The sequence below is a fragment of the Delphinus delphis genome, chromosome 2, assembly GCF_949987515.2.
Source record: "Delphinus delphis chromosome 2, mDelDel1.2, whole genome shotgun sequence".
NCBI classification, from domain to species: Eukaryota; Metazoa; Chordata; class Mammalia; order Artiodactyla; family Delphinidae; genus Delphinus; species Delphinus delphis.
The window spans coordinates 132,426,622-132,440,206 of NC_082684.1; the positions used below are offsets into that span (position 1 = coordinate 132,426,622).

The 13,585-nt window shown below is 36.2% G+C and overlaps 1 protein-coding gene across 1 annotated transcript in view; it reads right to left on the reverse strand.

Annotated features, from left to right (window-relative positions):
- Positions 1-13,395, reverse strand: part of LRRC49 (leucine rich repeat containing 49) — a 129,068-nt gene extending 115,673 nt beyond the window's left edge. The window contains exons 1-5 of the mRNA XM_060003703.1: positions 13,222-13,395; positions 12,521-12,577; positions 10,160-10,247; positions 5,066-5,168; positions 3,526-3,729 (exon numbers count right to left, since the gene is read on the reverse strand). Coding sequence (XP_059859686.1) covers positions 3,526-3,729; positions 5,066-5,168; positions 10,160-10,247; positions 12,521-12,577; positions 13,222-13,269 — 500 coding nt within the window. The 5' untranslated portion in view covers positions 13,270-13,395. The remainder of the gene's footprint in view (positions 1-3,525; positions 3,730-5,065; positions 5,169-10,159; positions 10,248-12,520; positions 12,578-13,221) is intronic.
- Between the last annotated feature and the right edge of the window lie 190 nt (positions 13,396-13,585).

The window sequence follows — 13,585 nt, forward strand, 5'->3', positions numbered from 1 at the left end:
AGAGGAAATCAAAAAATACCTAGAAACAAATGACAATGGAGACACGACAACCCAAGGTCTATGGGATGCAGCAAAAGCAGTTCTAAGAGGGAAGTTTATAGCAATACAATCCTACCTTAAGAAACAGGAAACATCTCGAATAAACAACCTAACCTTGAACCTAAAGCAATTAGAGAAAGAAGAACAAAAAAACCCTAAGGTTAGCAGAAGGAAAAAAATCATAAAGATCAGATCAGAAATAAATGAAAAAGAAATGAAGGAAACGATAGCAAAGATCAATAAAACTAAAAGCTGGTTCTTTGAGAAGATAAACAAAATTGATGAACCATTAGCCAGACTCATCAAGAAAAAAAGGGAGAAGACTCAAATCAATAGTATTAGAAATGAAAAAGGAGAAGTAACAACTGACACTGCAGAAATACAAAAGATCATGAGAGATTACTACAAGCAACTCTATGCCAATAAAATGGACAACCTAGAAGAAATGGACAAATTCTTAGAAATGCACAACCTGCCAAGACTGAATCAGGAAGAAATAGAAAATATGAACAGACCAATCACAAGCACTGAAATTGAAACTGTGATTAAAAATCTTCCAACAAAAAGAAGCCCAGGACCAGATAGCTTCACAGGCGAATTCTATCAAACATTTAGAGAAGAGGTAACACCCATCCTTCTCAAACTATTCCAACATACAGCAGCGGGCGGAACACTCCCAAATTCATTCTACGAGGCCACCATCACCCTGATACCAAAACCAGACAAGGATGTCACAAAGAAAGAAAACTACAGGCCAATATCACTGATGAACACAAATGCAAAAATCCTCAACAAAATGCTAGCAAACAGAATCCAACAGCACATTAAATGGATTATACACCATGATCAAGTGGGGTTTATCCCAGGAATGCAAGGATTCTTCAATATACGCAAATCAATCAACGTGATACAGCCAACATCATCATCAATGGTGAAAAACTGAAAGCATTTCCTCTAAAATCAGGAACAAGACAAGGTTGCCCACTCTCACCACTCTTATTCAACATAGTTTTGGAAGTTTTAGCCACAGCGATCAGAGCAGAAAAAGAAATAAAAGGAATCCAAATCGGAAAAGAAGAAGTAAAACTGTCACTGTTTACAGATGACATGATACTGTACGTAGAGAATCCTAAACACACTACCAGAAAACTACTAGAGCTAATCAATGAATTTGGTAAAGTAGCAGGATACAAAATTAATGCACAGAAATCTCTGGCATTCCTATACACTAATGATGAAAAATCTGAACGTGAAATCAAGAAAACACTCCCATTTACCACTGCGACAAAAAGAATAAAATATCTAGGAATAAACCTACCTAAGGGGACAAAAGACCTGTATGCAGAAAACTATAAGACACTGATGAAAGAAATTAAAGATGATACAAATAGATGGAGAGATATACCATGTTCTTGGATTGTAAGAATCAACATTGTGAAAATGACTCTACTACCCAAAGCAGTCTACCGATTCAATGCAATCCCTATCAAACTACCACTGGCATTTTTCACAGAACTAGAATAAAAAATTTCACAATTTGTATGGAAACACAAAAGACCCCGAATAGCCAAAGCAATCTTGAAAACGAAAAACGGAGCTGGAGGAATCTGGCTCCCTGACTTCAGACTGTACTACAAAGCTGCAGTAATCAAGACAGTATGGTACTGGCACAAAAACAGAAAGATAGATCAATGGAACAGGATAGAAAGCCCAGAGATAAACCCACGCACATATGGTCACCTTATCTTTGATAAAGGAAGCAGGAATGTACAGTGGAGAAAGGACATCCTCTTCAATAAGTGGTGCTGGGAAAACTGGACAGGTACATGTAAAAGTATGAGATTAGATCACTCCCTAACACCATACACAAATATAAGCTCAAAATGGGTTAAAGACCTAAATGTAAGGCCAGAAACTATAAAACTCTTAGAGGAAAACATAGGCAGAACACTCTATGACATCAATCACAGCAAGATCCTTTTTGGCCCACCTCCTAGAGAAATGGAAATAAAAACAAAAATAAACAAATGAGACCTAATGAAACTTCAAAGCTTTTGCACAGCAAAGGAAACCATAAACAAGACCAAAGACAACCCTCAGAATGGGAGAAAATATTTGCAAATGAAGCAACTGACAAAGGATTAATCTCCAAAATTTATAAGCAGCTCATGCAGTTCAATATCAAAAAAACAAACAACCCAATCCAAAAATGGGCAGAAGACCTAAATAGACATTTCTCCAAAGAAGATATACAGACTGCCAACAAACACATGAAAGAATGCTCAATATCATTAATCATTAGAGAAATGCAAATCAAAACTACAGTGAGATATCATCTCACACCAGTCAGAATGGGCATCATCAAAAAATCTAGAAACAATAAATGCTGGAGAGGGTGTGGAGAAAAGGGAACCCTCTTGCACTGTTGGTGGGAATGTAAATTGATATAGCCACTGTGGAGAACAGTATGGAGGTTCCTTAAAAAACTACAAATAGAATTACCACGTGACCCAGCAATCCCACTACTGGGCATCTACCCTGAGAAAACCATAATTCAAAAAGAGTCATGTACCAAAATGTTCATTGCAGCTCTATTTACAATAGCCAGGACATGGAAAGAACCTAAGTGCCCATCATCGGATGAATGGATAAAGAAGATGTGGCACATATATACAATGGAATATTACTCAGCCATAAAAAGAAACGAAATTGAGCTATTTGTAATGAGGTGGATAGACCTAGAGTCTGTCATACAGAGTGAAGTAAGTCAGAAAGAGAAAGACAAATACCGTATGCTAACACATATATATGGAATTTAAGAAAAAAAAAAATGTCATGAAGAACCTAGGGGTAAGACAGGAATAAAGACACACACCTACTGGAGAATGGACTTGAGGATATGGGGAGGGGGAGGGGTGAGCTGTGACAGGTGAGATAGTGGCATGGACATGTGTACACTACCAAACGTAAAATAGATAGCTAGTGGGAAGCAGCCGCACAGCACAGGGAGATCAGCTCGGTGCTTTGTGACCGCCTGGAGGGGTGGGATAGGGAGGGTGGGAGGAAGGGAGATGCAAGAGGAAGAGATATGGGAGCATATGTATATGAATAACTGATTTACTTTGTTATAAAGCAGAAACTAACACACCATTGTAAAGCAATTATACTCCAATAAAAAAATAAATTAAAAAATAAAACAAACATAAAGGCCAAAGTCTGCTATTTACTTCCGCATAAGTTATGGCACTGTAAAGCAATAGAAATAATAAAATATACACTTAATAAATGTTACTTGGTTTGAATAATTGTCAGACTGAATCTCATAAAACAAATTATGACTGAATCTAAATCCATTTAAGTAATCTTTCAAAAATTTCAGTCTATTAGTTTCTTAAGTATTATTCAATTTTGAGTTGCCATCTAAACACCATAGGATTCAATGTTCGTCCTAAGTATAACAAACAAAAAGTGATCTGCAAAGATTACCTGTTTTTCCCCAACAGAAGGACACGGAGGGATCTCAGAGTAGAAAGCCCACTAATTTCTTCAATCTGGTTATCATATAAATCCAAGAATATTAGCCTCTGCAGATTAGAAATATTTTGGATCCGAGTTATAAAATTGTGTTGAAAGTTCAACAGACGAAGGTGTTCTTCCCCATCGATGATAGGACATACAGTCAGCTTTTGCCTAGAAAACATTTTTTAAAGTTAATAAGGTTCTGATTTAGCAGTCCACCTCCTCTTACAAATACTAATAGTAGTATCTTCATGCTCCCATGTTGTGAGGAGAAAAAGATAAATAGAACCACTTCTTGCCTCCATGAACTAAGCATTGTAGATCTAAGTGTAATTCACTCATATAAAAGCCAGTATACTTTGGCCAGGGTAATTATTAAAATTAAGTCTCATTCTAATTGCATTAAAAAAACTCCAACATTAATTATTTCACGTAAAGTTAACTTAACATCATCCAATACTCAATGTAATTGCCTTCTGCAGTAGAGGTTGAGATGATTCAAAGAACCATGTCACATAACCAGAGAAGTGCATTTGCCATCAATCCACTGCTCAGGCATTGCTAAGCTAGGAAGTTTGGTTAACCATTTGCTATCAGATATGCACTGCTAAGCTAAAGGTATGCACAGCAGAGATAGTTTCCCTGCTGGTTATAGTGCTAAGGTAAGGCTGAAATCCTTCATCCACCATTCTACTGCTGATACTTTCCTAGATTTAAAGATGGGGATCAAGTCCTAAACATACTTATGCATTCAGAATTTTTTGAGAGTTTATTTTGTCCCAGGTTCTGTTCTAGGTGCTGGAAATACAGAACTAAACAAAACTCCCAGTGTCTGTGGAGCTTATATTCTAGTGGGAGGAGACAAACAATAAACTTAATAAGTTAAATATTTAATATGTTAGAGGGTGATAAGTGCTAAGAAGGAAAATAAAGCAGAGAAAGGGGCTGGGGACAGTCAGGGTTGAAGGAGTTACAGCTTTGGAGAGGGTGGCCAGGGAAGGCTATCCCTAGGTGACGACACTTGAGTAAAGATCTGAAGGAGGTAAAGACAGTGAGTCTATAGATATGTGGTGGAACAGCATTCCAGGCAGAGAGAACAGCAAATGCAAAAGGCCTGAGGTTTAAGCATGCTTGGTGTATTCAAGGAGCAACAAGGAGGCAGGTATGGCTGTAGCAGGGTGAGCGAAGGAGAGATTAGGAGGCTGTGAGCCAATGAGGTAAAAGGGAACTCAACTGGATAGGGCAGAGAAGCCCATGTGAGGACTATATTTTGAAGTTTTACCTATAGTACTGTTTTAGAGTATAGTCAAGCTCTTTTACATTATATAGATATAAAATTTCTCCACATACCCTTGGAAGGATAAATTTAAAAGCTGGTAACAGTGATTATACCTAGGTAGGAGAACTAAATAGCAGGAAAATAAGAGGAGGGAGAGAGACTTTTTTACCTTTCAAATCTTGTACCATGTCTATAAATTATCTAGTCAAAAAAGTAAGTTGTCCTCACCTTTCTAGGGTCAACCTGTCTGAGTAAAGAATTTTCTCTTCAGAAGAACGTTGGAGAATGGGAAATGATGGCATTGATGAGCTCACCAAATTAATATGATCACCTATTGAAAATGATATACAAATTACTTGATTAAGAAAAACCTTTAAAATCTTGAAACTAAAGTCACCTTATATTTGGAAAACTCTGGCACCTACAAATATCCTTTTTAGAAAATACAGCTTCCATAGCTCTCCATATTTGAAATTAGTTACTAAACTTGAGCTCGTTTCTTTCCTCCTCAAACGAAAACTATGTGTTCTGTGTATACCAAATAATTTTTCTCTTGCCTTATAGATTGGTTGAAAGTATAGAACTACGCTAGTGCTATCTTTACCCCCTTTATAACCTGACTCCTAATACTAAATTTTAACTCTCTTATAACTGAGATGATAGTCCCTCATTACCAGATACATTTGGGCCAGCACTATGACAGCCCAGCCGGATTCTGGACTTTGAAGGTGTCTGAATGGAAGAATCTCCAAATGCTGATAAGGAGCCCATGGTAGTTTTCATTTTCAGCCCACATAATTCTGTCACATTTGTTGTGGATGAGATGTAGGATGATTTATTACGAGGTGAAGGGCTTATTACTCTTCCATCTCGTTCAAAATATCAAAAAATTTATCACAAAGCTACACAATACATGACTTTGCTACAGGAAATACAGAGAAAGTAGTTTTGGATAACAAATGTAAACCTCACATCATCCATTTTTCTTTGTATGTTCAACTACTATTGGTAGAGAATATTGCAGAGACCAAAGTGGATGTCAATAAATCTTGTACACTTGTAGTTAGGCTTGTAGTTAGGGTCCACAAGGTATGTGACACCCCTATGAGGTTTATAGGTTGTTGGTTAGATATTGCCCCTGCCATTAGGTAGCTTTCAATCTAGTGGACAAACATATATGAAATTAATAAACTGTACAGAAAAACATACACAAAATGCAGAATAAAAAAACAATATCTATTTATAATTTCACACATAAATGTGTCTGGTTATTTTTTACTTAAAGAAGATGGTCACAGATGAGTTTTGGGGGAGGTGCATATTAAGATACATTTTAAAGACCTAGAAAAATGTAGAATAGTTAATAAAAGATGCTGGGAAGTTCCAGAAATGAAGTAAGACTTGAGCAATGGGTCAAAGGTACCAGTTTGAACACCAGAAGAAATCAACTCTATTTCCTTCTACAAAGAGAAAATTTCCTAAAAGCAGCAATCGATGCTGATGGGAGTGATAAGCAGTAAAAGAGAACTTAAGGTACCACAGAATTCTACTGCTTAAACTGACCAATAAAGCAAAAAGATGAACCCAAATATAGGAAGCTAACATATTCTTTGGGAAGCCATCTTAAAATCGAGTTCCATATATATCATACTAAAGAAATGTAAAGCAGTGGTATTTGCTAACTTCTCCAGGTATGCAAGATATAAACAAAAGTATCACATACCTCACTTCTTGAACAAAATAATCAGTGCTCACATCCCACTTTTCTGAATATCATGAAATATCAGATAACTAATAATGATGTTCTAGAGTACAAGCATTCAGAATTGAGATCATGTTCATAAATGAACTGGTCTTGTGACATGACCAGTTGCTAACAAGGTACCCAAGCAACCACGAGTCAGTAAACTGATTTGGAAATCAAAAATTGGATGGTTAAAAGAACAAAAACCAGTGTAAGGATTAACTGATTAAGGATTATCTGGTCAGCTAAATATGATAAAGGAAAAACTTGAAACAATAGACAATAGACAACCTTGATTTCCCTTGTTAGCATCAGAATTAGGTTTTTAAAATTATTTTGTTAAGGCTTCAAGCCATTCCTCAATTTAGAAGGCAGATTTAAATTTAATAAGACTTGGGATATAGAGGCAATAATCAAGGAGTCAATTTCACTTACTTCAGTGAATAAAGGAATTTCATCCTCACACTTTTCAGCTCTTATCATACACAGAAGTCAAAATCACTATCTGCATGATGAGCTTACTATCACGATCAGTATGACATACATCATACAATAAATAGCAGGATATGAGAATGATTAGATAGAAAGGCCTTAAAATCCACAAACAAGATACTCTAAATCAGGGGTCCCCAACCCTCAATTGTTAGGAACTGGGCCCCACAGCAGGAGGTGAGCAGTGGGCAAGAGAGCAAAGCTTGCATTACCATGTGAACCACTGCTTCCGTTACCACCTGAATCATGCCCCCACCCCCGACCTCAACCGTGGAAAAACTGTCTTCCACAAAACTGGTCCCTGGTGCCGAAAAGGTTGGGGAGCGCTGCTCTAAATGACTGGGAACCAGAGTGACCTGCAATTGAAACATTCACATATTTATGTGGATATATAAACACCCACATATATATACAAATATGTGTGTATCAAACACCCACATTATATGTGGAATATTTCATCCTGCATATAAACTGCACTACTATGTGGCAAAATTTTAATGGAAGCATTTCCTGTTATTGGTGATTTCATATATCACTATTTAATTCACCAGATATGTAGCTTTTGTCTTCCCAATTAAATTTATAAGCTCCTTGAGAAACGGAGTTCATTTTACATTCTTTATATTCTTTGTAGAATCTAAATTCACTAGGCAATCAGTAAATTAACTAACTGATTTTCCATTATTAAGAGTAAATCAGAAATCCATTTTACATATATTATTTCTGTTAAAAAAGAAAATCATATATTCTTGCATTTTAGTATAAAAATGCTGAATGAATTCTTTCATAATTAGGATCTCAAAGTGTTTAGAGGCATAATGGTCTATGTTTGGTAAGAGTCTTCACTGCACGGCACCCTAGATACATGGATGGATGGATGGGTGAGTGGATGGACAGAAAGATGGATGGAGAGATGAGCAGTGGGATGGACAGATGGCTGGCTGGATGGATGGATAATACAGTACACGGTCATATATGTGTCCACTCAGCCTTACCTTTGAGATTGTTTTAGTAACCAAAATCCTGTTTCTATATTTTTCACGATTTATCATGACCTTAAGAGTCAAGCACTGCCTCTTTCTCTCTATAGACATATTTTAGAATTCTTAATTAAGGGATTTAATCAATTAAGGTCTGGTTAACTGAGATTTTACTGTAAAGTAATCCCTGGCTCTTACAAAATCTCAAGGATACAGGGGTTAACACTTAACATTAATATAAAAAGCCTAAAAAAATCACATACCAAGTTTTAGACTAAGTAGCCTAACTAAAACATAGAGTTTCTTTACTTTGGACTGAGAGTACCACTGGTTAATTTATGGTGACAGGCGATTATATATGTCCAATTAATTTTGAAAAATAGAAAAAATAAGGATGAGGTGAAATTAATTATAATAATTGGGTATCAGAATGCAGTCTACTAGATAGAGATTCCTCAACTTTTCCTGATAAACTGCTACTTACAATTTTTCCAAAGTTTTGTGCCTTTGGAAGAAGAACAGTGAGTACAAAAGTCAAGAAAACAGCTACACACTGTGTGGCCTTCCTTGCATGAAACTGACTGGAACTATGAAGGAGGCACATTTGGAAACAATCAGGTACAAATGTCACAGAGAATGAGTTTGAATAAAATCTTTTAATGTAAAAAATAGGTTTATTTCTCCCTAAAGAATTAATCTGTATTTTATGGGTCATTATTTATGTACAAGAGTTTATTTATCTTTCAGGTTCACAAAATTCAGTGCCACCATACTATTTCCTCATTAGCAAATATCTAGCAATACTTTAACACTTAAATAAACTTGCCTAGCCAGACATACACAAATCTGTCTACCAACTTCCTCCTCTAACTCAAGAATACCTTGGGAAAAGTATTTAAGTTTTAGAAAACAAATTCAAGATTTATTATCAAAAATGTGAAGGAAATTCACAATACAAACATAAAAAAAATTCCTACTTGAGAATTTTCAGGTTCACATCTATAGCTCTGTGCCTAATACAGTGTCTGGCACACAGTACACACTCAGTAGATGCGTACTGAATCAAACCAAAAAAGGCAAGACACATGCTTCTTACACTGTGGAACAGCAGTTAGGTTGATGTCATGTCCAGCAATTGACCAAGACAAGAGTGTAGGATATAGGAAAAAGAAAAGTCATGTCAGATTAGATGGGCCCAAGAGGAAAGTCCAGAAGTTACAAAACAAAAAAAGAAAACTAATAAAATATTCAAAATCGCCACATGTTCATGCAGTAGTGAGATAAACAATCTAGAGAGGCCTATACTGATCAGCCCTCTCATATAAACTCCTAGGAGATGGGGACAGTACTGTATGTAAGGATTCTGTAGTGCTTAACACTAGCACATTACAGATAGCTAACAGTTGTTGGCAACCAAGTAACAACTCAAATCTTCCAAAGAAAATTTCTCCTTGAATTGAAAAATACATTTCAGAAATATAACCAGATCATATGAGGCTGTGTTTCAAAAGGTGGTCCACAAACCACATCCATCAGAATCACTTGAGGCATTACTAAAACGCACATTTCCAAATCCCACCCAAGGCCTGCAAAACCAGAATGGGGACGGGCACAAGGGAAGGGAAGCACTAAGAATCTGCATTTCTAACAAGATCTTGGGGGATGCACACAAAAGTTTAAGGCCTTTGATATAAAATATCTATAATTATATGCGCTAGTAAGGGAAAGAGGTAGCTTCTTTTCTACTCCTGACTTTCCATTCTTTCCACTGTTTCCTTATTCCTTAAAGATCTGTGTTCCCATACTCCTACCCTCACTATTTAGCTATTTTCCTAGTTCTAAGACATTATTTGGAAGATTCCTTCCCATTCTCTTGTGCAGAACCCACCCCAAACTAAAACACAACAGCTTTTCCTGTATTAGAAATAATCTACTATGCTGTGTATATAAAATCAATTCTGATTTAAACAAATTCCCAATCAATTTGGTAACCAATGAATGATGTCATTTTTAATTCAAGTCTCTTTGGATCTAGAAATTCAACATTATTAAACAATATTACTTAAAGAAGATAAACCATATCTAATCTCTGCTCTCTGACAATACCTTGCCTACTTGAGTAGTTTCTTTCAAGATCATGTTGTAAAAGTCGACCAGGGAATGATGGCGTTTCTTTATTTAGCTTGAATTCAACCTAAAAAACATTATTTAAGAAAAAAAATTTTTTGGAGAAAGTAATGAATATAATTATAAAATAACATAAAATAACCAATATATGTTACAACATAGATGAACCTTGAAAACATCATGCTAAGCGAAGAAAGCCAGGCACAAAATGTTACATATTATGTGATTCCATTTATGAAATACTGAGAATAGAAAAATCTATAGAGACAGAAGGCAGATTTGTGGCTTCCAAGAGGGTTGGGAAGGCGGAATGAAAGACTGCTTAATGGTATAGGGACTCCCTTTTGGGTGATAAAAACTGAAACTAGAGAGTGGTGATGGTTGCACAACATTGTGAATGTATTTAATACCACTGATTTGTACAATTTAAAATGGTTAAAGTGGTAAATTTTATGTGATGTGTATTTTACCACACACACACACACACACACACACACACACACACACAAATCAGAGTCAGTCTCATGAGGTCAGATGAAACCAGGCTCCAGTCTGAGCTACTTGCAATTCCTCCATACTCTCACCACAATTCAGTGAATACAAGAATCATTTTTTCAAAAGGAAAAGCAAAAAACATACAATAGAAACTAAATTCTGTTAAAAAATATCACAATGTTCTTATCATTAGAACTCCTTTAACAGTCCATAATAAAATTATATATCTATAATTATATAATTATAACATATTATAATTATATATATATTATAATTATAACATAATAAAATTATATATCTAAACCTTCTAAGAAGGGTTTTCTCTAAATTTATTTTAAATTATTTGATAGGAGGACTGAGAAAAACAAAACCAAAACAACCTCTCATGATTAGCTACCAAAACCCCTAAATACATATCATAAAAGAATTATGATGTTTCTCATGCTACTATAAAAATTATAATAGCATTTACATTATATCCTTATGCATTATATGAGCTAAGGTATTTTCTCAGAATACATGTCCACACAAGAGAAAATGAATGGATGAGGCACATAGTTCCTAGAAACATACTATGTATAATAGTGGAATAGGATTTGTCCAATGAAATCAATCAGCAAAGCTTTGGAAGGAATCCATTAGGTCCAATTACAATAAAGAATATTTTCAATTAATCTAGCTAACTACTATTTATTCAAGATAATCAAATGGCCTATTTTCCAAGTGTTTATTTCCAGATACATAATGTAATCCACAGCTGCCTCCTTGACCAATGGCGTCCTTCCATCCACCTTCCTCACGCCCCTCCTTAGCCTTCTCAGGTTTTTATCTGTAAATTCCGCCCTTCACTTCAGAGTTCCTTCAGTGACACCTATTTAACAACTTTTTAGGAAAAACCTGAGTTGTGCCAGTTGGAGGTGTCCAAATTGGTCAAAGAAGGAAAACTTGTGTTGTGTCTTGAAACACAGTTATGTGGGAGGTGGGTGAGTATATCTGAGAGCTGAGGTTGGGGCTGGGGGGGAGAACACGAGTATCTCAGAGATCAAATCAAAAGCCAGAAGTTATGGAAATGCCAGGGAGAATATGGGCAAACTGGGAAAAAGAACCTCATGTTCAAATCTTAACTTCTAAATAGCATTTGGCCTAATATATTTCCACTGCTAATCAGTTTTTTTCTGGAATGTTAGATATGTGCCCCCAAATTATCACATTTTATCTATTATAAGATTCCATCAGTAGTAAGACATGCCATCATTTTACCCACTACTAAGAAGGAAAAACTTTCCCAATTAAACAATGATGTACCATCAGTTTTAAGAAGGGTCCTGATTTAAGAAATGTTTAGATGTCAAAAAAACCCCACCTTACCTCTTGTAATGGATGAAATAAGATTCAGTTTTTAAAAGAGGTGGGTTTTTATTTTTGGTTTTGTTTTGTTTGATTTTTTTAATTGATGTATAGTTGATTTACAATATTATATTAGTTTCAAGTGTACGACATTGAGATTCAGTGCTTTTACAGATTATACTCCATTAAAAGTTATAACAAAACAGTGGTTATAGTTCCCTGAGGTATACAATATATCCTTCTTGCTTATCTATGTTATACATAGTAGTTTGTATCTCTTAATCCTATACCCCTAATTTGCCCCTCCCCCTTCCTTCTCTTCTTTGGTAACCACTAGTTGGCTTTGTGTAGGCAGAAAATAAAAATTACCTTTAGATTAGTGACCAAAGTAAATATACTTAAATTTTCCAATTTAGACTCTGCTCTTTAAATCATGCTATTTTGCAGAATATAAAACAATTTATATTCAATTTAAATACAAATCTGCTTAAATCTTACTTTGTTTTTTTCAGGAAGCGATGATGTTTGAATTACCAGATGAAGCCCACAGTTCACCTACAATGTAAAAATTAAACTGTAAAATATGCTCTTAACTTATACACACACACACACCTCCCCAAAATAGTACACCAAGATATAACAAAAAATTAGAATAAAACAGAATGCTCCCTTTTTGCTTGTTTCTGGTAAATTATCATGTTCTGGGGACCCGCTGAAAACAATAAAATCACAACTAAGAATTAAAAGGTTTCACTGTGATTTATCTTCCAAAATGTCTGCAGCAATTTAACCCTCTACTTAGCACCTAAAGCTTTTGACACTTGCTATTTCAGGTCTAAGTAAATAGCTCAGTGAGACAGGTGAAGGAGGTGGCGGTGCCAGTTAGTATTTTCTTAATAAAAAAAAAAAAAAGGAATTGACCGGTTAAAGGAATTTAAATGAAGCTTAGCCTTTCACAGCAGACCAGCTCCACCTTCTGGGAAGCCCAGATCCTGGACAAGACTTTGAATACCCATCACACAATATTAAATACCCTCCAAGTGCCTTGGTCCAGTCCAGGAATCTCAAGCCTCGGTCAAACAATAGCTTGCGTAGATTCAGAGGTGCTGGTCCCAATAATACAGCCCATCACCTAGGACAAAGACTCCAGTCAGAAAGGACGCTACTAATGGGAAGAAATAGTAGGAGACCCAACCTACGTTGCTCGCAGCCCGTCCAGAAACAGAGCGGTATTTCCCGGGAATCATGGCAGGAGACAGTCCAAGAAGATCAGTTAGATCTGCCTTAGAAGTGACGCTACAGCACAGATTCAGAGAGAGCGAAAGGGGTCATCTCCCAGGCAACCCGCTCAGGAGTTACCATGGAAACTACCATTTCCGGTCTGGTCCTCCACCAAAGCACTGGCCGATGCCCTCGTTAGAGCCTCTGGTTATATTTGGGGGGGCCCCAAACGTCAGCACTTCCTAGTTCTATTTTCCTGGCCTCATAAAAACAGAGCGGGAGTGTGGAGAGGAGGATAAGACGGGGAAGAGGCCGGCCACCTCGGTAGCTATGACAACCACC